Source organism: Photinus pyralis, unplaced genomic scaffold (assembly GCF_008802855.1).
Source record: "Photinus pyralis isolate 1611_PpyrPB1 unplaced genomic scaffold, Ppyr1.3 Ppyr1.4_LG5, whole genome shotgun sequence".
In the NCBI taxonomy this organism is placed as follows: domain Eukaryota; kingdom Metazoa; phylum Arthropoda; class Insecta; order Coleoptera; family Lampyridae; genus Photinus; species Photinus pyralis.
The window spans coordinates 41,732,083-41,756,916 of record NW_022170596.1 but is presented as its reverse complement, the minus strand read 5'-3'; the positions used below and the strand labels follow the sequence as shown (position 1 = coordinate 41,756,916).

The window sequence follows — 24,834 nt, the reverse complement described above, 5'->3', positions numbered from 1 at the left end:
AGCTGTACCAATAAGAATTACCATAAAAAATTAAAATGATGAAATTTTCAAAATATCCTTTGGTTGGTAGGTATAGTTTACTAGTTGTTGCTTGAGACTATGTGTACAAGTAACCTGGTCTGTAACAAACAGATAAATAAAGTCAAGTGAATTGCGAATGTATACAATTTTAGAAAACCCGAAGAATTCGCATACTGGCCAATTTAATTATTCCTACGTAATCTTTGTTTACCTCCACTGGGCTATTTAAGTAGTAAAATATACACATCTTCTGTAACGACCGGACAGAAACTGGACAGGGAAACGTTAACTTTCAAATTTGTACAAACCTTAACACCAAATTCATGATCGTAAATAAATATAATAGAAAACTGCATTACAAGTTCAGGAAACATAAATTCCGTAAAAAGTTAAAATAAATTACCAAAACCGAAGATGAATTATTAATTTTATAAAGTATGTAAATCTGTTAATAAAATTATTGTGCAAGATTTGATAATTAGCTGAAATACTCAATTTAGGCAAACACCTGTATCCATACTTATTAAAAAACGTTTAAAATTCCGTTTCAATCTCATATGTGTGCGCTGACATGTTAAAAAATTTAGGTACCTACACATTTTTTTGTTCCCATTTCATTTATATATTTCCTTTCTTGAAGTAGGTACCTAATAATTTTGAATTTTCTCCAGAACAAGTTTATGTAAGTAGGACAATTACATTCGTCATTCACTGTTCGAAATAAACTAGGTTGACATAAAATTGATTGCCTTTTGTGCACCATATTTTTATTTATAAGTCAATGCATGACTGTGTTGGCGAATTTCATCTGTTTTTTACCAGGTGGCACAATTTCAGTTTTTTCCTTCTATTCAGGAAACATTTCTTGTTCAAAAGTGGATATTTTAAGGATTTAACCATGCAAATTACTACATTCCATGTTACTGAAATGAAAAATACATACCTATAACGCTTCCTAAATCCTAATAGTAAGGAAAGCTCCAAGTAACGGAGAATGTCGAAATGTCCCCTTGGAAAAAACACGTGCAAAGGTTGCCGAATCAAACACGGTCGAAAAAATTATAATTCAGTGACCTGGAGTTACTCAGTTCTATAAAGTGTATTGCACTTGGCAATTTTTCAAAAATATGCGATGCCAACGTTTGTAAATAAATTGGATAAATTTGCCATCACTTTATTTGAATTTGGAAGTATCGAGCGCTGCCAAATCACGTCGATATGAGTACAAGGATAATATAATATGAATATTGAACAGTCTTTTGTAATTATTATTTACCACCTTGGGTTTATTCAATGTGAATCTAAAACTATGCGTAATTGTGGAGGCCCTCGAAAAACAGCAATAGAGTTTTATTTCCCTATTCAAGTAAACTCATTAAAAGACGCATGGGAATCGACTTACCGGATTTAATAAGCAGACTTCTCTTACAATTTCTGACCATAATTACTCAACAGATATATTGATAGCAACGTCAATTCTTACTATGAGATATCGTGTGTTAATTCATAAATGAATTTCATGTTAAATGCATTTTTTTCTGAAATGGAAACGCATTAAAGTGTTGCAATGCTGACTGATTCGCAGTGCTTTTTTTTCAGAACGAAGTATATAAATTTGGAAGAAAATTAAGCAGATAACATTTTTTATGCTATTTGTATGTACTTTTGCAGATAAGAAGGTAACAGAGGCTATCACATTTCCCATTTAATAAAGATAGTAAGGAGTGTAATTCATAAAAATGTACAATCAAAAAAGTTGTCTCTCAGTGTATCACGAAACACTGAAACCTTGAAATTTTGTCAGCGCATTCATTAAAATTTTGTTGTTTTTAATGAATAGAGATTTTTGAATATCTAATTAGGCAAATCTTGTTTGCTGAATGTAAACATTTGCGATTGTGATATGTAAAATTGGGTGGAATTCGAGTGCACTGATAAACGCACCCTAAAGGAGGAGATGAATCTCAAGAATAAGATTTTGCAGAAACTTTATAGAAAATAATTTGGATTGGATTAGACGAAATGCTGAACCTATTCGTTGATTCTCCTCTGTTCCATGTTAATCATTATGCTCTTTAGGTGTGTCACTATTTCATGATTCTTATAGAACATTTGTTTGACCAAAGATTACTGATAATCGAAGATTTGGCAACAGTTTCTAATTTGTTCCACATTCTACGCAATCATGATTCAACTGCCAATGATGTAGAGAGAACACGATGAGTTCTAGGATTTAAAAATGTCAAAATGGCGAAATTCATGTGCTAAACAAAAATTAAACAAAAATAAACCCCAGAAAGGATTGGAAGAGAAAGTTAATAATACCCGTTTCCTTATCGTCGCTTTCCCATTCCAAATATGTAGCTTTTCACTGCTCACTGCGCTTACTTTAACGCCAAATCCTACCAACATAAAGAAAAACTTTGGTTTACAAAGTTTGCTTAATCGAGATTTGGACACTGATAAACCGCAGACAGGTTAAAATCTTGATGAAGTATTAAACGCGTTTACTTTACTAACCCTCAACTGAAAAACCGGCCCTCAGAGGTGACAATATTGGTTTGCTCTGGTTGAAATGTTACCACCTTTGAACGTTTCCCCTATGGAATTAATGCAGATAAAACGATTATGATATTCCTTGGTCAAAATGCAAGTGGTAACGAAAATACATGAAATTAACTTCTTGAGCATCAGAATAATGTGGTCTGCCGTGTTTCCCGAGAAACTGAATTCAAAATTTCGACAGCTTTTGATCACAAAACCGAACAATATGTCAGTCATAACAAGACGGCAGTGCAAAAAGCGTACGAAAAATTAATCCCGAGGAAGGCAGGCATACTGGTATTGAGAACAATATAATCTTATAACTATGTAAGAAATGTGGTTTTATCTGATGGAACCATGAATGGTTGTATTACCGGAGCATCTTTAATTTTTGGTTTAAAGACAAATGGTGGACAACGGGTGAAGGACTGCGTCCAACCAATCCTAGAATTGTGGACTCCAAGAAAAAGAAGAAAGAAGACAAATGGTCCAGGGGGAAATGGACAATGTCAGTTTTCTTACATAGGACTATTTGCTACCAAATTTAGGAGAACCATCGCGTATTAATATGGACAATTAATGCTAGTCATCACAGTAGTTTACTGGAAAACATTCTTCCTGGACTAAAGCATAACTAGAGGACAAAAATGTTCGAGTTCATTAAAAGTGGAATTGGTGGAGATTGTTGCCAGGTTTGTTTCCTTAAATTACATGCAGCATTAATTATTCGCTTTAGTTTCGAGACTAAAAATTTGTTATTTCTGAAACAAACCTTCAAAATGGTATGCTGCTGATGATATGGCATTAGAAAATGGACATGCGGTACTACGGTTGCCTCCCTACCATTGCATTTTTAATCCCATCGAAAATATTATATGGAGAACTTGCAAACAACATTATAACATGCACCTGATATTTGGAAACGCACTGTAGAGCTTACCAACAAAATTATTTTAGATTGGTGGCACAGAGAAGTCAAATTTGACCAAGAAGATGTAGACCCACTAATAATTAATTTGGAAGACGATTCAGATGAGGATTGATTCATATATCAACCTCAAGATTTGAGGCGTCAACAAAACTACTGGCGAATGGCGCCTGCGGTATTTTAAAATTTATAAAGACATGTCCTTTCCCATTTGTGTATAGAAAACCGCCAATTTTGACACCGATTCGAAAGTGCCGCGAAACGTCCGTCGTTTTGACATGAAGGTAATGGTGGTTCTGCTCGTGAGTATGGGGTAAGTAAAGATTATAGTCGCTTCTCGACTTCTGCTGTTAAACGAGGCTGCTAAGTACTTCGGGCGTTGTAATTACGAAAAAACAATTAAAAGTATTTGCTTTTTAATTTTTCCTTTACGTCCAAATAATAATGTCCACCTTGTTAGTAAAAGATCGCGACATAGGTAACAAATAACTACCGAAACATTTTTTTGTAATTGGTCAATAAAAGTCGTTGGTGTAATGGGTGGCTACATGCGTATTCTCTTCCATTGATTTGTGTGATGCTATGTAAACATACTTAGTGATGACGTCATAATACAGTGATGACGTGCGCGCAAACTAAGGAAAATCCTACTATACTGCAATTTCCTATTGCTCCGTAAATAAGATAATCAGCGCGCAGTAGATTATTTGTGCATCGCTCGTACCTAAGTAAAAAAGCTCGCATTCGGAAGCACGAGTATAAATCCGGCTCTTATTCAATCTTGTATTCAATAGAACTCGTAGAAATCGATTGGCGAAGATTTCACTCGCGGCCTCTTTTCGGTCTCGGGTTAAACGAGGACCATACGGACAAAACCATCAGAAAAGGGTCATTTTTGTCTTTAGAATAATTCTCCTAAAAAGGTAATCATTGCCTGTGTAAGGCAGGAGCTTTTGGTGTTCCAAAATCCCTTACTATAACTATTTCCATCAAAAGTAAACTTGAATCAGGTTCATTTTCGTAAACTATATATCCGTGAAACCGATGCATCCAGTGGTTTGGATTTAAAAGAACCAAAAGTGTAATGTTAACTAAGGTTTAATAAAAAAAAACTGTTAGAATTCCTTTCATTAATAGATTTGATTTTTCCTCCAATTTTTAGAAATGAATATTTATTTTTAAACCTTGAATAAACTTTTGGTGATTATACTCGTACACCACACAGAAATTAACATAATTTGGAGACAAATGGTAGTTCGTAGGTGTTATTTGTTTTTAAAACCAAATATTGGAAAGGCTGCGTTTAATACCTCCCTAATGAAATAAAAATAATACGAACTTAAAGAAACTCGCGCCCCGTCTAAAATATTCTTATCCAAATATCAAACTTTTGATACAGTAAAGTACCTACCTTGTTAGCTACTCGTACCTATACATGTAGGTATTAGAACATAAAATATTAATCAATAGAGGTCATTGCGCCAGTGCAATCTGAATAGGGCGATTGCTATTAACCTTAGGGTTAACAAATATGCAAAATAGAATTGAGAATGTGTCACAAATCACATTTAAAAACTAGGCGCTCAATCGAGGTTATCGGCTGTTATACGAAAATCGAGCAAGTAATGTAATATCCAATTAAGGTGGGTGTGTTGCATCATGGCATCGAATTTATTTATATATAGCCATATGATAGATGCAATGCGAAAGACGTCACTCCATTTTAGTTCAATTAGCGATGGACTGTCGTTAATTGGCAACTCTAAATAAATAGATACGGTTTAGGATGCAACAAAATTGTTCAATATCTCTGAAACACGTATAGGTATAATCGTATGTATTTCGGTAAATAATTTCAAAATTTAGCTATAGCACGACGATATGCCCCAAAGAGCCGCCTAAGGGCGCAGAAAACCCCTACCATAAGGCTGTTATTTCGGAAAACTGTCAATTCACAAAAAAAATTTTGGAAATCGCGGCAAACAGATTAGTCGGCATTCCTTGATAACACCTTAAAGTGGAGATACGCAGTTATTGTTGTTTTGAATCCACAATTTATAAACGTAATTCTTATCATACAATGTAGATAAACGCGACTTTTTCTCATTACCCACGCTAAAATAGAATTCAAGGTGCACAATTATACACCTATGAGAGTACACGTGCGAATGACGCTTTTCTCGCTAATAACCATATCTGAAATGAGACAAAAACACGCTTTATTTCGGAAAGTACATCGAATTGCGATGTGACTCCTTGAAAGTAAAAAGAAAACAGTATTCTACTCCACGGCAATTTTATTTAAGCATTGGCGAATTGGAAGAAAAACGTGATAGAGAGCTATATTTTCCTCTTGAGAATGTTAATCAATAGTTCCCCAACCCAAACATATTCCTGAAAGTGTCACATTGGAAAAATTGAGACCAAAAATCATATTTTGACGGTGTCTCTGACCTCCCTAACCATAGCTTTATTCTTTGCACTTTTTTCGTTCAAGAAACCTGATGTTACAAGTATATAAAAAAAAGTGTAGTCCGGGAAGTTCGCTACTTCTTGTACTCCATTGTTCTGTTTCTTTATGTCTCGTGCCATTTTTTCGAAAGTTCAAATGGCAAGTATCTCGCGAACGAAGTGTCTGAAAGGGAACGTGATAGATCTCCCTTAGACACATCCAAAAGTACCACATTCGACCTAAGATCATTAGTAACGGAGGTATGATGTATTTTAGACAACGGAATGTCGTAACAAGGTACTTACAAAAGGAACAGGGAGGTCTGGACGATTGGACGAGACGCATTCGCTTCTCATTATTTTTGTTATTTTAAATTACCATTTTCGTCGAAAAATTCCACTCCTGAAAATCGTATGCGATTCTTCCTATCTTGTTATCTGTCAGTGACACATTTTTACTATATACCATCTGGTCGTTTCATGCAGGACTCCATAAATGGCATTGATGATCTGATCATTGAATTATAGAGAAACTCATTAACAGAAGGATGCGGAAGCACGCGTTCTAAACACAATTTTTGCCCGCCATCGTTGTCTGAGAAATATTATCTTTTTCGTAAATAATTTCAATTATTTATACATAAGGTGTCGGGATTTACGGTTTGGAAGTATCAAGCTTTTAGGATAAACAATGTTATGTATACAGGGCGTATCAGTTTAAGTATTATGCCAGAAAGAAATGAATGGTGGAAGGGACCAAAACAATCATTTTCCCAAATAAACCAAAGGTCTAAAACGTTTCGTTTGGAAGGCTAAAAGTGCTAAAATTCACATTTCTTCTTTAATCTTTTTCTCAGCAACCATAAAAGATCTAGACTTAGGTTAGTAGGCACAGGCTCTTTAAACTTTCTCAAATTTCCTAAAATCATGGTCGTTATCAAACTGCATATGTTCTTGTAGGAAATTTTGTTGATAGTTTTCGAGATATTGAGGAAAAACCGAAAAAATGTACCTACCTAAAATTCAAAATGGCATGTTCCGCACTCCCAACATAGATTGACTTGGACTATACCTAATGCTCAAATAAACACAAGTTTTACAATCAAAAAGGAGCTTATAATTTTACTCAGTGATTGACGAGGTGATTGATGCGTCAATCGCCTTTTATAAATCGAACCAGATCTCAATAAATATTACACAGATGATTTCGCTCAGGTGTTGAGTCTGTCACGACGCTTCCGATATCCCGTTTGGGAACGTCTCCCAAGAACAAAAATAGGTTACGCCTATGCCGACAATAATGGGCCAAATTCATTGACTACAGCTGGTAAACTAGTAGTTAATTGTGATGAGGAGACAAGCTCTTCCCAGCATATGTACTTTCAGTCACTATGGCATCGGTTGGGGTAATAAGGTATGTAATGTATTATAATTTGTTAATCAAAACACCTTATTTCTGAAATGTGTTAACGAATTGTTAACAAGACAGCACTTTCCAGCTTGCATCCCTTTTAGCATCCTTCGGGATGTAGTGCTAACGAAAGCGAGTTTTGGCTAACGAAAATCCTTCGTGTAACACAACTCTCATTAGCAATTAAATGTAGCACAAAACGTATGATAATTTTAGGTAGTGGGGGGTGCCATCGTGAAGTTAATCCATACCATCTAATGTTATGGGGGCTGACTAGTACCACAATGGAACAGTTTTCATAATAGAATTGTAGTCAGCTTAAGAACTACATATAAAACCAACATTGACCTTCTTAACAAAATCAAAAACATTGCGTCCACTTATTCAGTTGCATTTTTATTATACGAGAAATGTATTTTTAGACGATATAATAAGAATTGAGCACAGTGTTTCGTAACTGTGTTCAATTTTTTTGTTTGATTAACTAACAGCTAATGAATTGCTTCAACAGTTCTGAAGGCGCTATTTGATTCGCCGAAAAAATGCCAATTTCGAAAAGGAGGATGTTGCGTTATGACGAGACGTGATGAACTTCACCAAGGAATAGGAAATGTTATTTAAAAAAAAGGTGTTATCAATGATTAAAGTATAAAAGCTGTCTGTATCACCATTTACATGCGCTATCGACTGTGACATGTTATAATGAATAAAACTACTATATTAATGCATTCTGATTTAATTACAAACACTTTGTACACACTTACTACACGAGGTTAAATGTCGAACTGCAATAAATTATTCGAGATTACACAGCAAGGACATTGTGAGGGGAGGATCACATTTCTTTGATTTCGAGATTTGAGCAATTGGTTCAGTTTTCTGGAGTAGAATAACTAATTACTAAACTTCAAAAGTGCGGTTGGTTAAAATAATTATAGCGCAACCACAAATTAAAATAAGATGGCACCGCAACAAATAAATAACTACGGGTCAACCTCTACAAATGTCAATAGCATTGCAGTTAATTATACACATACCAATTAATTCACAATTAAACAAAAAAACACGCAAGGGAAGCGTAAATGAGTAAGCCTATCACTGGCTGAACCTTTTTCCATTTACTTTTTGGTTTAATTAATAAAGCTATTAAGCTAACTACCTGTAACACGAGTCCCTAAACTCAAGTAAAATTTATGTACTCTAATTGTCCCGCCAAAATCCTTAAGCGGAGGAAGTGCTTCATCGATCGGTGAGATTTACTCCGCGTTATGCACTTCCTAAACTAATTTGCATATCTCATCTAAATCTCTCTATAAAAACCTTACAACATTTCTGATGGTGTTTGCAAAACGATACGTTAATGATGCAAATGAAGATGCAGATTCTGGCAAGGAACCACAAAAACATGGTATTACGTTTCGGTTTTATGTTCTATTTTTAGACGCATTAAATAAGCCATAATAATAACTGCAGCAAGTAATGCAAATTGCACATTTCCGAAGTTAATTCTCTAATTTGTTAAACAAGCTCAAAGCTGTAGGTAATGACACGTTGAGTAAGTAGTAACACGTAGTGTCAAAGCTTCCTTCGGTCCATCAATTGAATTGTGATTGTGCCTATTGTCGCCTTAACATTTTATTTTAATTGTGACAATTTTCTCTGACGCATTTTAGCAGTTTTTCATTATGACCGCCGATTTCCATTTTAAATTTTGGAGTAAATTAAAACTTTTATCTAGTGAAATAATTCCGTTTACGTTATCAACTTTCATGCGGCTTTACTTTCCGTATAAATTGTAAAATTGACCTGTGCTCCAGTCTGCGTATAGCACAGAACTGGGTTAGTAAGTACCACCTTATTTATGCAGGGTGTATAGACTCAAAATGTCAAATAAATGACATATGAATAGCAACTTTTTCAATAAAAAAATAAACTGCGTACTTATACAGAGAGATTCTTTTAAGAGAATGAGAACTCATATCCACGTACAATTTCCATGTGTCATTTCAAATCGACCAATCAAAGAAAGCATTAGAAATGTTGTATGGAATTTTAGGGAACTTAAGTAGCTATTGAACTATTGAACAATGCCACTTAAAATGTGGTAGGTATACTTATTTTTTGTAATCTCTGCGGTAAACACGAGCATTATACCATATATGCATAGAAGGATTTTCCCTCGGATTTTCCTTAAGTTTGCACGCACCTCATCGTTGTATAAAATATGAATATTAGGTATGTTTACATAGTATCTGCAATCGATAGAACAGAATAAGGATGTAGCAAACCATACGAACAGTGCTGCATTGTGGTCGGTGTACCCATTACCCCAACGGTCTACACTACACCAACCACAATGCAAAGCTGTTCGTATGGTTTCCTATATACTTATTCTGTTCTATCGATTGCAGATACTATGTAACCATACTCAATTTAGACATAATACACCGATGATGAGCGGATAAACTTCGTAATTCGTGTAATTTTGCTGCTCAGGCAATAATACTGGACTTCTCTACCTTGGTATATAATGTACTATTATTTGCTCCCTGTGCAATACCCTCCGTTTGCTAACTTTACCAATGTTCCTAAATTGATTGCTATATTTCTTTTCTTACTATATGAATTTTAATAACAATATCATGTGTATTTTTAATTAAATTGGGCGTACCTTAAAAAGTATTGTTAGGGAGGTTTTTGTCAATTTTTATGTAGGGGTTACTCTTGAGAGAATCGATGTAACGGATTTAAAGAATTGCGATACCTTTGGGAATAGGTATCTGAATTAACTATCAGCTTCGTTCTATTGCATGATTTATTGTTACGTCTCCTGTAACTTATGTATTCCAATTGATAATTGCACTTATCAATATTCAATTTCGATCTGATAACAACGTCAGATTAAAAACAGAAACGGCGCTTCTCGTTGATGATTCTAAACTAATCTAAAAATCGGTAATGTATCGTACATATTTTAATGCTCAAATTGGCCGTTTCGGCATGATGAGTTCAAAATTTATTCGTCTGAACGTACGCACGACCAAAAAAGTTACGCCATTAACACTCGTATAAAATTATAATTCAGCTTGTGGCTGTCACGAAAAAACCAACACAAAACGAAAGAAAGATAGCACTAATTTTCTTCAAAAATAGGATTTTGTAATGTGTTACAAATAGCAGAAGAAGGTATGTTCTGCACATGTACGCTTTTGGATGTTTTCACAGTGAAATTTATTACTTACATCAGTTTTATTTTCTTGGTCAAAATCAAGGTCAAGAATTTCATTGTTTGGTCATCGAAGAAATGCAATTAAAGATGTTTCCGAGATTGTTTCCCAGGGAATTGGAATACAAATGACTACATCTATAGGTAATAAGAACTTCAAAATGTGGTTTTGCGCATGCGCAGTTTCAAAAATTTGATTTAACGCACTTGCCTTGCTAACTTTTTTTTTATTTATGAAGATACGAGTATTTAAATCAAACTTAATATGGAATTTATATTTGTATACGCTTCACTATTAGGTACTTAGTAACGACCGTGTTTAAAAAAAAATTTTTTTTATTATACCTGAATCACAATCTCCGTTTTAAACACTCAAATGCGTGCGAAAAAGGGCCTTTAAAACACACGTGCTTTAAAGTTGCTAAGTAACGATACTTCAAGTATGACTTTTGAAACTGTCATCTGGATGAAATAAAAACTCCTCTTAGGTCGCTTTCTGTAAATGCAGAACATATCTTTGGCTTTTGTATCTATCCTTTGGTTGAAGCTTTTACAAACGCGCGTAATTTAGGGTTTGCTTCCAAATCTGTTCCACTTTTTAATCGCAGTATTGCTTTGAAATTTTGAATGAATGCACCAAAATATAGAAGATTTAAATACCTTTGACATTTCCTTCATATATGCCAGCATTATGGATGCATTTAAGACTGTATTCGTAAGTAACTTCCTATTCATCCATGGAAACAACTTTTCATATTCTTTATAATAGGCTTTACTGGAGTTGGATTTTACACCTACCAACGTTTGTTTAGATATTATAACAATCGATTTAATGGGCGGTGTATTATCTTTTTCAACGGAAATCGTTTAATTCACAAAAACGATGATTTTTATAAGCAAACATCAAGTGACATTTCCATGGCAATCGTGAAATTACGAACACCCAGCCCACTTAATTCGACATGTATTCGAGTATAACGTCAATATGACTTCATTGTATGTCCTATTTTTAAATTATACTGCAGGTATAATAAAAAATACTATAAGATACACGTGTATAATTGGTCTTTAAAGCACTTGCAACGTTAAAGGCACTCCGCTTTGCGCCGTGCCCTTAAACTCGTTGCGCGTGCTTTAAAGACTTGATTATACACTTGTATCTTAATATACTATTTCAGAAAGTATCCCAAGCCCAACTATGAGTATTTCAAAACTATATTATACCATTGAATAAAAACACTATTTATTCAATGATTATACGTAGTAGAATTTTACAATTGATAAATCATTTGTTGATAGGTACTAAAACTGACACGATAGGCGGTTCATTTGAAAGAGTATAGGGAAAGGATCTTGTATCTACCGGCATTTTTTCCCGGCCCTAGCATTATTGTTAAGAGGAAAATATACGCTTGCATAATGTCTTTTTAACTTGTTTTATTTTTCTCGTGTATATGTTGTAACGAAAAACTCAGTAATTGCAACAAATGGTATATTATATCTAAAGTACCAAGGTGATAATGGGTTCTCATGGTATACGAAATAATTCAAGGACCATCTAAATATTTATACTTTATGACTCTTATAACATCCTGAATATAAACCGTCCTACAAAATAGCTCGTCATACTCAAACCATCGCTCTAATCTACGAGGAGCGGGTTATATTTTAATGTTGGATCGGAAACAAAGCAATGGTTGAGTATAGCTGACGCCCATGTATTACTAATTGGTCGATATACAGGGTGTGAAAATTAAGTATGTAAAAAAACTGGGATGGTGGAAGGGACTAAAACAAACACTTCTTCCACATAACAGAGGATTCAAAGTGTTTCGTCGTCCATAAAGGTACGAATTTTTTACCCAGTAACATGGAAATCGAGACAATATGTTCCACCGTTTTCCCAGCTAAATTGATACCAGGATTTGCACTACCAACGTATCCTGATAGAGAGCAAGATAGATTTTTCTTACATTAACATACATTGGTTTCTTTTCGCACCACACAACACTCGAATCATTGATTTGATATTCTGGGAGAAACGTTATGGAGATATCAATGAATACAGAAAACCTGCAACTCGATCTCCGGTGTACTTGAGTATGATTGCAACAGTTTTCCGATGGTTTGGTAGGAGCCCCAACACAGTGTTAGTAATATTGCGCACCCCTTCGTATCATCAATGGATATCCCCAGTTGTCCAAACACCGTACGCAGGGCCGTGCGAAAGGAGGGGCGACCGGGGCCTTCGTCGAGAGTGTCAAAGCGTGAGTGAAAGATTTACTTCGAATTATAGAGTCATGTACATACGGGGTGGTGACTTAACGAACGCAGCATAGGAATTTCAATAATAAATTTTTAATTTCCGATTATTGGCTTCCCTAATTATTTTAGAACTAAAGTCTATTTAGGTTTTTTGTAGAGAAAAAAATTACGAATCCGTACATACTCTTGTTTCCTATTTTATAAATTCAGAAACAGAAAAAAATTAAAAATTAAAAACTGTCGCGTTTATAAAGTCGATATTGCCATGGAATTATGAAATCAAACAAAAGCGGCTGCATTTGCCATGTTTGATCTTAAACTGTCATGGCACCACTGATTTTCTTAAAAGCGCCAGTTTTTAGTTATCCAATTTCTGAGTTTCAAAGTTCAAAAAATTAAAATCTATAGTATGCATGGACATGGATTCGTAATTTTGTTCTCTACAAAAAACGTAAATAGACTTTATCTCTAAAATAATTGCAATTCCTATGAGATGCGTTGTCCAAGTCAAAAATTATGTTTATTATTCTAATATAGTCTTTCCTTGCCAAACCTCACAATTTTATATTCGGAGGGGCGCCAAAATTAGTTCCCGCCCCGGGCGCGCGTTAACCTTCGCACGGCCCTGCACGTCCTTGTATATCTATCTACGCGGGTTTCCAAAGAAATATCATGGATGTGTGGATTCATAAAATCGGACAACATCCATGAATGTCCAAGTATATCAATGCAAATTTGAAGATAACCTGTGGATATCCATAAATCTACTACTCGATCTACTCCTACTAACGGGATATTGTTTGGTGTACGAAATTCTATCTGACATTTTCCCCTCGCGAGGAATCTTAAACCTTAAACCGAAAAGTTCAAAATTCCTTATTTAACTTTTTTACATTTCGTACACAGTTTTCCTTTGATTTCCGACAATGTACACAGGTTGAAAGTGACAAAAGAGATCGAGATCGAAAAGTGTAATGTGTAAGATATTTTTGAAATGTATTGCAATGGTTTCACAAATATTATTTTGCACATATAGAGAGAAATGTGGAATTTTGGAAGGCGAGAAAATATTAAGAACATTCTGATCGAAGATATCCAATATTACCTAATGTAATCGTAATGGAATTAAATAAAGAAAGAAAGATATGTAGGAAATTTTGGAAATTTGGAACTGAAAATAGAAGGATTGAACAACTCTAAATAACTAGATTCTGCACCATAATTTTTATATGGGTAATATAGGTATAAATATTGAAAAAGCGTAAGGAATATATTGTGGACAATTTATAATATAAAACACTTTGGTAATAACTATTGACTGTTTTGAAAATATCGAAAATCTTTTTGAAAGGTTGAAATGAGGATTAAGGATCAGGATATGGTACAACCATAGCTTATCTTCTCGATTATTTCACGAAGTTCGAACCTATAAGATACCTCGTAAGATAACATAAAAACTCCAATTGTATACAATTATACTCGCAATTATATAAGATGTCCACTGTATGGAATATAGTAATACCGACTGTAAATGTTTCTAAGTTGTTTAATATTTTATTTCCCATAATAAGGCAACATTTAGTTGTTTTTATTTCAGAAAATACAATTGATTTTTTTTAATAGTAATGTACATTTTTAATACGTTTGTCTGTTAGAGATTTTTTCCCTTTTCGATTACGTAAAATGTTAGTCTCTTATGCAACAAAATTTTGCAAAACAAACTCTTTATTAGGTAACTACATCAATAACATTAACCTAGATATCCTACATCATCAAAATAAAACAAATGAACGTGTACGTTTCTCCTTAAACCAAGGATAATAGGACATAACAAAAAGCTAAAAAAATTAATTTCTTGTATAAGGGTGCTAACATGTTACATTATTGAAAACCGAGTTGAAAACAGAAAAAAAATGCTTCTCCCTATGTCATATTTTTTTTGTGAAACATTTCAAGCTGTGTACCTCACGAAAAATATGAATATGTCTTAATTTTTCAATATATAAATGTCAAATCTACAAGAACGTGACTTTACTGTCTTTGCGTTGATGCTATACAGTAGTATTTTGATTAAAAACTTGGTGTTTCTTAATTTGTCGCAAGAGGTCTTTCTTCCACGGTACGACCAAAAGTACTTTGTACTACTATAAGACAAATTTTCATATACCGAAAATCCGAAGTCAAGAGGTGATCTAGGAGCACAGATTTATAAGGCACAAGCAGACGGACAAACAGACGAAGGAAAATCGAGAAAATAAGCGCTAACCAACTTTGTCGGTTGCGCTAACAGGGAAAAAGTACTTTTTTCCAGGAGTTGTCAACACTAGCATCAGGATCGCAGAAGTTCATGTCAAAATTAATCTACTAACGATGCCTATGTGCATCGCCAAAGTTCATTGTTCCAGCAGGCTGCTGAAGATGCTGACCCAATGATCGTGAAGACAGCGATCAATATAGCCTCATCTTTTGATTCCGTTTTTGTTGTGTGATCGGTTGTGGGCGAGGATGTGGGGGAAGACATCCATCTTCTCGTTTTTCTGACCACATTGTACGATGCTCGACGAGAAACAACATCTTTCAATTTTCTCCGATATCAACAATTCACAAGATCGGTCACCAAAAGTAAGTTCAATCCTGCCTCACTTCCAACCAGAACGGCAGCTGCACGGCAGCATTCTCTCCGAACATACCATCCCGTTCAGTCTTGGTACGATATAAAGATCCGAGTAAAGATCAATACGGAACAATGGGGATGGGAGAGGAGTAAAGGGGATCCTGCTTCCAGAAGCACTCCTCAAATTCATTTCCTGCACATACAAAATAGGACGTGGTCCAGCATATATGACTGTAGAAAGGCGGGTTTAAAATTCTCCATCATTTGCATGCACTGCAACGGAGATGAAACCCAGATCGCCGTTAAGAGGAATCCAACGCGATTGAATATTAACCGTGTGTAAGGGTTTTACTTTATCGTCTCCAACTTCCATAGAATATACCCCTCATACCTCTTAGAAACCATTTCGTTGTGATATGAGGCTGCCAAGGAGGAGAATATCGAAGAGGACGACGGCACTCAACCAATCCCAAAAATTGAATTGACCTGGTCCTTTCAGAACATCCAAACGATAAATAGTTTTTAAAAAAACACACAAGTTTATAACTTCCACTCATTTAAAAAACACTGAGGAGTAGGCTAGAATCACTGATTACAAGTAGATAATTCGTAAATAATACTGAGAAAAGGGCGCGATTTTGCGATTTTAAGAAATATGCCCCACTTTGATATGATATAGCTCAGAAACCGTTTGTTTGTTTAATGAAAAATGACAAAGTTTGTAGAGAATTTGGTCGTCTACAACTTTTTTAATATGTAGGTACTTTTTGGATGGAAGCAACCGAAAAGGAGATAATGCCAAAAAACTTATTTTCGCCGCGTTTGCCACGACAGTACGATGTCGCAAACTTAATAATATGTTATTCAGGGCCTAGAACGGAACTAACATGCCAAATGTCAAAACTCTCCGATTTAATGCAAGGTATACTTAGCTCCCCTTTGAGATTATAGCTTTGACGTTAGAGCACAAATTCGTTTTCGTGCCTTCATTTCCGTTTCAAAATGTTCTATTAGTTAGTCTTTTACCAAAATTTAATGGAAGGTCTACTGAGAAATTTTGTTTTCGCAAACATTTTCTTGTCCATCAAAATAAGTTTTTAATTACATGTCACTTGGTGAGGGCGAAATTATTCTATTTAGTATGGCTCAGTTATTTCGGTTGACCCCAAAACAGGTGATTTTTGCTTACAATTTGCATTATTCTGCCTTATGGCGTTCCAAAGTAAAGATTCTTCAAGTAAATATGTTATGGTTTAGAAAAAAATATCTTGAAATCCGTTTGCAAGCTAATGCGGGCAAAGCGCCACTGTTTTTTAGTTTGCACTCTGCCACAGTCGTGCTTTTTTGTGTAAATTTGTACACCAACTTACGGGGCTCAGTACATTCATCGACACTTGCAGTCAGTATTGTTTCATTATCGATCACACGAACACAAAATTTTTGATTGGAGACCGCTGTACCAATCACACTAAAATTGCAGTCACTCCGTTCTCACATAAAGCAAAGTTCGTTTGCTTAGATAAAAAATGGTTACATTTTAATTGCTCGCGTTAGTTTAATTAGTTATCACACATTGAATTCGATGTTGACAAACAAAAAAAAGTTGCCTGCAATACGCACGACGGCATGGCGTGACAAAGCGATTGCCGAAACTAGCAAATGTCAAGTTCTCACTTTATTTTCGGTGAACCAATGCAATTAGTTGCAAATGAAATTTCGGTACAACTAGCCCATGAAAGCCCCCCGATGACGCCACCACATCTAACAACCGTTGACCCGATGAGAAAAACTGACAATTCACCATCAAGGTCGCCAAAATGCATTACCTAAATTGCTTCTCGGTAAATTCGCCGGAAAAGATGTCTTTAAATTAGAAAAACCGCCTAGGAACTGCAAAAATATATATAAATTCGCAGAAATATCTAAAGTCATTCAACTAAAGATGTAAAAATAGCTTTGTGAAAAATTAAATATGTCGACGCGATTACTTTTCGCAGCGCGAAATTTGTTTAAACAAATTTAGGCTACCTATTTGAAAATGGGAAACGTTTCTTGCGCTCCCACCTGCTGACCCCTCGTAACCCCGTTTATTGGTGCAAACACGTGCAACCACTTCCTCTAGATAACTTAAATAAGTATTAATCGTTATCACCGTTTGAAATATTTCGATATTGTGTAATAACATGTTTTGTTACTTTTGGCAATTTGAGACGTCGACGTACGTACAATTTTGGAGCTACTTATCTTGAACTTAATGCAATTAAAAAAGTACGTAAACATGTTACACAAATGTCTCGGTAAACAGCTTTGTTTTCTTAAAAATTTGGTATTAGATTAGATAGTGCATACATTTATCAAAATTTAAACAAAGAAATATTCGGGGGGAAAATGCAGCCAGAGCCAAGTGTGTTTAAAAATGGATATGGAAAGTGAATTTGTATTTACGTTATTACGTATACCCGTAAGTAAACACACACGCGGTTATGCATGAATACGCGAATTTCGATGGATACAATTTAAAAAAAGCGTCAAGGTAACAGATATTTATTTTTAAAGCGTTGCAGATTTATGCGAAAATCCAAAACAAACCAGAATCGCTATTATTACCCAAATAATCAAATCAATTACTTTATGATGCCATAATAAGTAACCATAAACAAGAATAATTGCCGAAAATGTGCATAATAAAATCACGTGGATCACTCGTCATTAAATAAGCGGCAAATTGATTTACACTGTTTCAGTTAGCAAAAGCGCGAATGCGGATGTGTACTGCAAGTCAAAATCTAATTGGGGCAATTAACCAAAAATCACTTCCTTATCTCACCAACTGATAAAATTGTTTCGCATTGAGCCCACGACGTACATAACGCGCGCGGTGCAGCGAGTATTAAAATATAATAAACATACCTCGCATTTCCATAACTTGAAGTATTTCCGGCAACACAAAAATGGTTTTTATAACACAATTAATAAGCACATTGATACACTAAAAGTCTTATAAACTAATCCAATAGAAAAATGACACTAACACAATAATAAAAACTGCAAAAGCAATTTTAGCCAGCTGCTATTTCTGTTAACCAGGAAAAAATGTTTAAACGAAGTTTTGCGAGCTGCCAAATTGAAGGGGGGACGCGGGCCTTGAGAAGCCGCGGGGAAGATTCATTCGCATAGGTCCTACTATTACGTAAGCAACTGCGGTGCACGGCCGCGGGCCGGGATCACGGCGCAAGGTTATTACATGTGCTACGCTAACAAAGGATTACCAAATCAACAAGGAAACGCATTTTACCTTTTACTTGTGTGCAACACACGAAATTACTACGCAAAAAAAATGATAACGTCACTCTTATCAATATTTAAACAGCGAGCGTAACCACGTAACTCTATCAAACAGAATGTATGGCCAAAAAATTTTATTGCTCTTTTATTTAACCTTGAATCTCATAATTAAAGTGTGTGAGTCACAATAAAAAAAAGACGAAAAGAACTTTTAGCAGTCGAATTTGATCGATTTCCTCGTTTCCTATCACCAGAGTTTCTATTGATTTAATACCACCTACCGTAGTATAGAATAGTATAGTAGTTATTAAAAACACGTATCTAATTGGTTGACCTTCCTAAAATTTGTTTATGTAATCGTCATTGCAACAACTGCAATCTCTGAAAATAATTTTCGGGTACCTATAATATCGTAAAGCTATTTGGGAAATTAAATACTCATTTGCATTCTTGAAGGCTGTACACCTGACCTGTAATGGTGGTAACATCAAACGGCCCACATTTTAAAATTGTTGTGAGCTCTGAATTCCTTCTCTTCTCCAAAAATTTTATTTTCAGTACATAAAATCTAACGTTTTCCTGCCGTGTGTGAAATACAATAATTTTGTAAGAAATGTCTCATTTGTTAAAAACGCCTAAGTACTTTTCAATTATACTGACTTGAAAATACACAAAGGCACACGCATCGTTTTGAAAGTTGTACTTTACACACGTGCGAAGCAGATTTTTTCGCCCTTGACGAAAATTGAGGAGATATTGTTGGACACGATTGGTCACGATCCAGAAACGGTCGACTGCTGTCGAACCAACACCAAAGTCGCACGCAGTCTTTTCTTACTGTTCCCAAACTTTTGTTTATCACCACACCACAGAAAATAGCCAAAAAACGAAGAGATCCTTTTCCAAATCGGTATTTCGCATATACTTATCACTGGTACCTACCCTCGCGGTGATGGAACCAATCTGACGCACTTTGCTTTTAACCCTAAGCATTTCGCCTTAGGACTTCTTGCCCCCGAAGGACACTTTTTTGGCAGTTAGGTTTAATCTCAAAAATTCAAAATAAATTCGACCTACTAATAGATAACGTAGAACCACTACCTACAATGGGTACTGCCATAGGAACTAGAATACTTTTCATACTTAGGGGTCCTTCAAGGTTGACTCGCAGACAGAAAGGATAAATCGCAGATCTTTTAAACCGAAATAGCTTAGTAAATGGTTGCATTATAAGGTATAGTACCATTGCTTTTTACACAAAAACATATTTTAAAAGCCACCTGGCATACATTCACAATCCTCCGACACTCCATTCTACAGATATTTGCACTGAAAGTATTTGACATCACCAATAGCTATGTCTCGTCCAGTCGATTCATTTTGCCTTTGAGAGTACCTTCCTCCAACAAACCGTTTTCGAAATATTCGCTCTTAAAGTTTTGGCATCATCAATGGATATATTTCTTCCAGACGTCCCAATCGCTTTTTGTGAGTACCATCTTCCGACAATCCGTTCTGGATATATATGGGAATATCACAAGGGTCGAGGAGGTAGAAATTCATTCTTTTCGTTGAGACCTTTCATAGAGTACCATGAAGGAAAAAAGGCTACCTGCAAAAAAATTCCAGGACTCTAGGACCATTCCTCTGGAAGTAGCTCAAAACGGCAGAAGTAGGTCCGACCGGACGGACGAACGGCCAAAATGGAAACAATAGCACTTTTTTAATTCTTAAAAAAAAGCGCCAAAAATAACGAGCTGAAGTAATACCTATCACTTTCTGAAATATCTGAAGAGTAAAGAATCCGAGTTACGAGTATTGCTTGCCATTGCTTAAAAAATAGCAAGTTTGTAATTCCACACAAGTAAAAAGATTAATGCTAACTTAATACATATGTAACATTCCTGATTCCTCATATACCGTACTATTCCAATTCGATAAGTCACTAAAAAAGCCAATTTTATTTTTCTCTATCAATGCATTTAACCGTTTTCTCAATCAAATTTTGAGTTTCTTTGATCCAAAATGATCGCGTAACTAAAGTTTAAGTTTTGGCTAATCAAAATGCAGCCATTTGTATCAAATTTATACAACAGTGTAAAATTAGATTTTTTCCTATAACTGATTTTGTAAGAGACACGGAAGAAATCCTTCCTTGGTGCAAGCTTTGATACCATAACGAACCAAATGGCAAAAAAAGTAAATCCGAAAGCGAATAATCTTAGAGACGGACAGGCGGACGAACGGATCCACGCACGGGCGTACAAAGTGGCCGGAATACCACATTTTTTATTTTTGTGGAAATGCGTGAAGACCTTGCCTCTGCATACGCGCAATCCATCTTCTGACATACGTTTTCAATTTTCTTTTATCAGAGGCACCTTCTGTTAACATTTCAGAAAAAATGGTCCACAAATAAAAAATGAAATAAACTTTTTAACTTTAGCGCATTTTTCATAAATTGATCGGTACTTCCGGAAACTTCGTATTACGGACTATTTATGTGTGCAAATAAGTTATGGCATAAATATTTTTGTAAATAAGAAACTTCGTGTTGCACAGTCTACGCATTCACGCACCTGATGCTTAAAATATATGCGATAATGTTTGCGTTAAATACAAGAATCTATGGTTAAAATTTCAAAAAATATATCTGTAAATAAGAAAGTTGACATTGCGCAGTTGGCCCGTCAGATTTTTACAACATGCGATATGCTTGTTTTTACTAGAAGCATCTGTGGTTACAATTTCAACGGAATATCTCTATAAATAAGCAAGTTGACATTGTGTAGTATGCACACATCTGATTTTTACAATATATCGTACTTTGTGCTTATTTTTACTAGCAGCAACTTCAATTTCATTTTATAAGAAGTATCCTACCCTAAAATTTCAGAAGGATTCGTTCACAACTAACGAATGTCGGTCTAGCCATACGCAATAATTGTTTCACATGTTTGCCGTCTCAAAAAAACTTGTAATCTCGTACCCGAATTATGTTATTCTTTGCACCTATCGTTTTAGGACCTTAAATAAAAATTACCACACAATTCCTCTAAAATTGAAGGTTATTCGCATACGTTTTACCATTACTGTGATTTAAATGTTATGCTTGACCAGATGAAGTTAGGGCAGCACTCAGACCAGTTCTTAAATTTAATAAAAAGAAACGCCAAAAAATCAAATGAAATCGAAATCTACGTAAAATTTAACCAGGTACGCGAAAGAGCAAAGTTAAAACATCCAATAACAGTAAAAGAGAATTAAGAGGGATTTTACGCCACTGCATTTTAGCTGCTTTCAAGGTTTTCGTCGTAGAATTCCTGCAACTTTTTTGGTCGCTTTTTTGCATTATGTTAATGAAATGTGATTCTAGGATTGTGTAGAAACAGTTTTCCAAAATATCTAGTTCACCTACTTTTAACAACTTTTAAAACTATAATCAGATCTCAAAGGATTTTACAAAAAAAAATGGACCCAAGTATTGCTTTGTCACTTGCAAAACGAGAAATCCTCAATTTTTTCATTATCAAGTCTGTCTGTCTGTACAGATCTTTTCTAAGCTATCGATGAACTTTCCTTTTTAAAACTTTTTGTATGCTACTTGCTCAAAAAAGTGCAGCAAGACAAACAATTATTACGCGGTGCGAAATCTACAATTTTGTCTTTTGATTTACACTGATCTTCTGTACCTACCCCTCTTAAAATTTGATGGTTGCTTGAGAAAGATCCAAAATTGCAAGTGACAAAATCAAGTTTCACAAAGGCATGGAACAATTACATGGAAAAAGGAATACAACCCTGACCTAGACCCTGACCTTTCGTTTTGTTACATTGGTTAATAATTTTCTTCTATTCTAAATCAATCATAATGTGTTGAAGGGATTTATACGGTATATTCAAGAATCCGTAATTTTAAAGACTGAAATCGAATGAAAGTATACTACTTCCTTGGAGAAATCTCGTTGGATGTCGTTGGCCAGTTAAAAATATTTCAATAAAACAAATGGATAGTGACATTCGTTGGGTTCGTTTTTACGACTCGCACGTTAGTAAGGGAGATAGATATTGCATTGGCGAAAAATGACCCCTCTCACCCATTCTTTTTGGGTCACAATTCGAATGCCAAGGAAGCACAAGGTGGTGTTGAGAGGGAGAGAAAGGTGCGTTTATTTCACATCCCAACTCGAAGCTTGTGCACACACAAGCGTTTGCAATGTACCTACCCCTTTATGCTCATTGCAAAAATTAAACGACGAAGGTTCTGCGTAAGACAACACAAGTGAATGGATGCAAATAGCGTAGTGGTTCCCAAAGGTGAATAGTGTTGCCTTAGTTTAATCAATTAGGTCCAGTTAGACCTGTTGGCAGACATGAATTTAGCGTTCATAGGACAATCAAACATATTATTCTACTCTACAATATGCGTGTGAAACGTTTAGTTATACACATACTGTTTATATACACCCGTTTTGTCTGATCGTCGCTTACCATATGTTGTTTTTTGTTGTTGTTGTTGTTATCTATATTGACAATTACGCAATAACGTGAAATAAATATTATAAATTATTATTTCTAGCGCTCAGGAACAGTTTATTTCATACCTGTTAATAAAGTCATTGAAAGTATGTATTAACAGGCCCGTCATGTCTATTGCAATTGATCATAATCTTATTTGATAAAATCCAAAACAAGTGTTTATGTAAACTTATAGTAGGTGCCTTTTAAAAATGCGGGTATTACAGTTACATAGAAGCAAATGTGAAATTAGTGTAATGCTCGTGAATTTTTAGCTAATTTAAGTGGCATTCAAACAAATAGCAGAAAATAATGTTGCATGGGAACAGAACGTCCTCTAAAGATTGCAAGTGTGATGTGTGAACAGTGTATCTCATTACCGTATTGTACGCATTAATACTTTAAACTTTAAAATTAAAACCCCCTCCATCAAAAATTCAATAATGTTTGGGAAAATGTATATGTATGGATTATGGAATCAAAAGTTTAAAATCTCTGAAGGAGTGTTTTGTACGTATTGGTGCAGGCCACTTTATAAGGTTAAGGGATGCAGATACTGGCTATAGTCGTGATTATTACAAGATATGGCTTGTGACTCATGAGGTTTGGAGGATTATAGAAGACATACCTACGTTTATTGTCTACATTTGAAATGTAGATTCGACACATCTGCTATGTATATAGATACCAACTGACCAACACATTCATCACTGTCAGCGAGAAAGCTGATTTTATACAGGATATATATATATATATAATCACAGGCTACTCCTCGACTACACTAGTTACTAGAGATATCACTGCTTATTCTTTCCAGTGCTTTAACCGAATCTAAATATGCTCAAATTAACGAAAAGTGGTAGCTTGTGGATCATAAATATCACTAAATTAAATTTTGTAAGTCAATCTCCATTTATGGTTCGACGCTGAAAGATGATTAGAGGAAATAATAACTATCTCAAGATCCCACTAATATATGAGTCCGTGAAGTTAGCAGTGTATGAGTAGCACAAAATCCGGAGAACTGCGCATAGTTTTGTATCGCAATCAATTTGTCACTCTCATCTTATTACATTTTTTGGGTGTACTGCGAACTTCGCATTGTTTTGTACCGGATTTACGCAGAAATGTGTCAGTCAGTTTGTCAGAAAAACTCTGTTTTCAACCTATGGCATATTTAGACGAATTTAGAGAATGGAGCAACCATCGAGATTTTGGGCAAACCGTAGAGGAATTGTATAAAATTGATAGACTATTATTCAGGTTCGGCCAAGAATTGCAGTCGGAATTTTTTTCCGAATTTTTAAAAACAAATTTTAGATTCGTCCGGCCGCCCACACGATAACACTGTGACACATAAAGTTCAAATTTTGTACAAAGATAGGGCATGATACAAACTATATATAGGTACAATCGGTTCAAAACACGTAAAGTAGAATCACAAAAATATCTTAAACATGAACAAATAGTTCGTGCACAGTCTTAAACAATAACACCAGAATTACAAATCATAAAAATGAAATCAGAATCCAAAAGTTAAAAAAACGAATCATGAGCAAATGGTAACTATA

At 35.0% G+C, this 24,834-nt stretch overlaps 1 protein-coding gene across 4 annotated transcripts in view; it reads right to left on the bottom strand.

Moving 5' to 3' along the window:
• Positions 1–24,834, bottom strand: part of LOC116170205 (zinc finger protein chinmo-like) — a 301,795-nt gene that overhangs the window by 220,776 nt on the left and 56,185 nt on the right. Inside the window, exon 1 of one of the 4 annotated variants that reach the window (XM_031486433.1) lies at positions 18,371–18,601. The exons of 2 other annotated variants lie outside the window; for them this stretch is intronic. In XM_031486433.1, coding sequence (XP_031342293.1) covers positions 18,371–18,383 — 13 coding nt within the window. In that variant the 5' untranslated portion in view covers positions 18,384–18,601. Of the gene's footprint in view, positions 1–18,370; positions 18,602–24,834 lie in introns of those variants that run through there. One more of the 4 variants, XM_031486435.1, reaches the window with a different exon arrangement.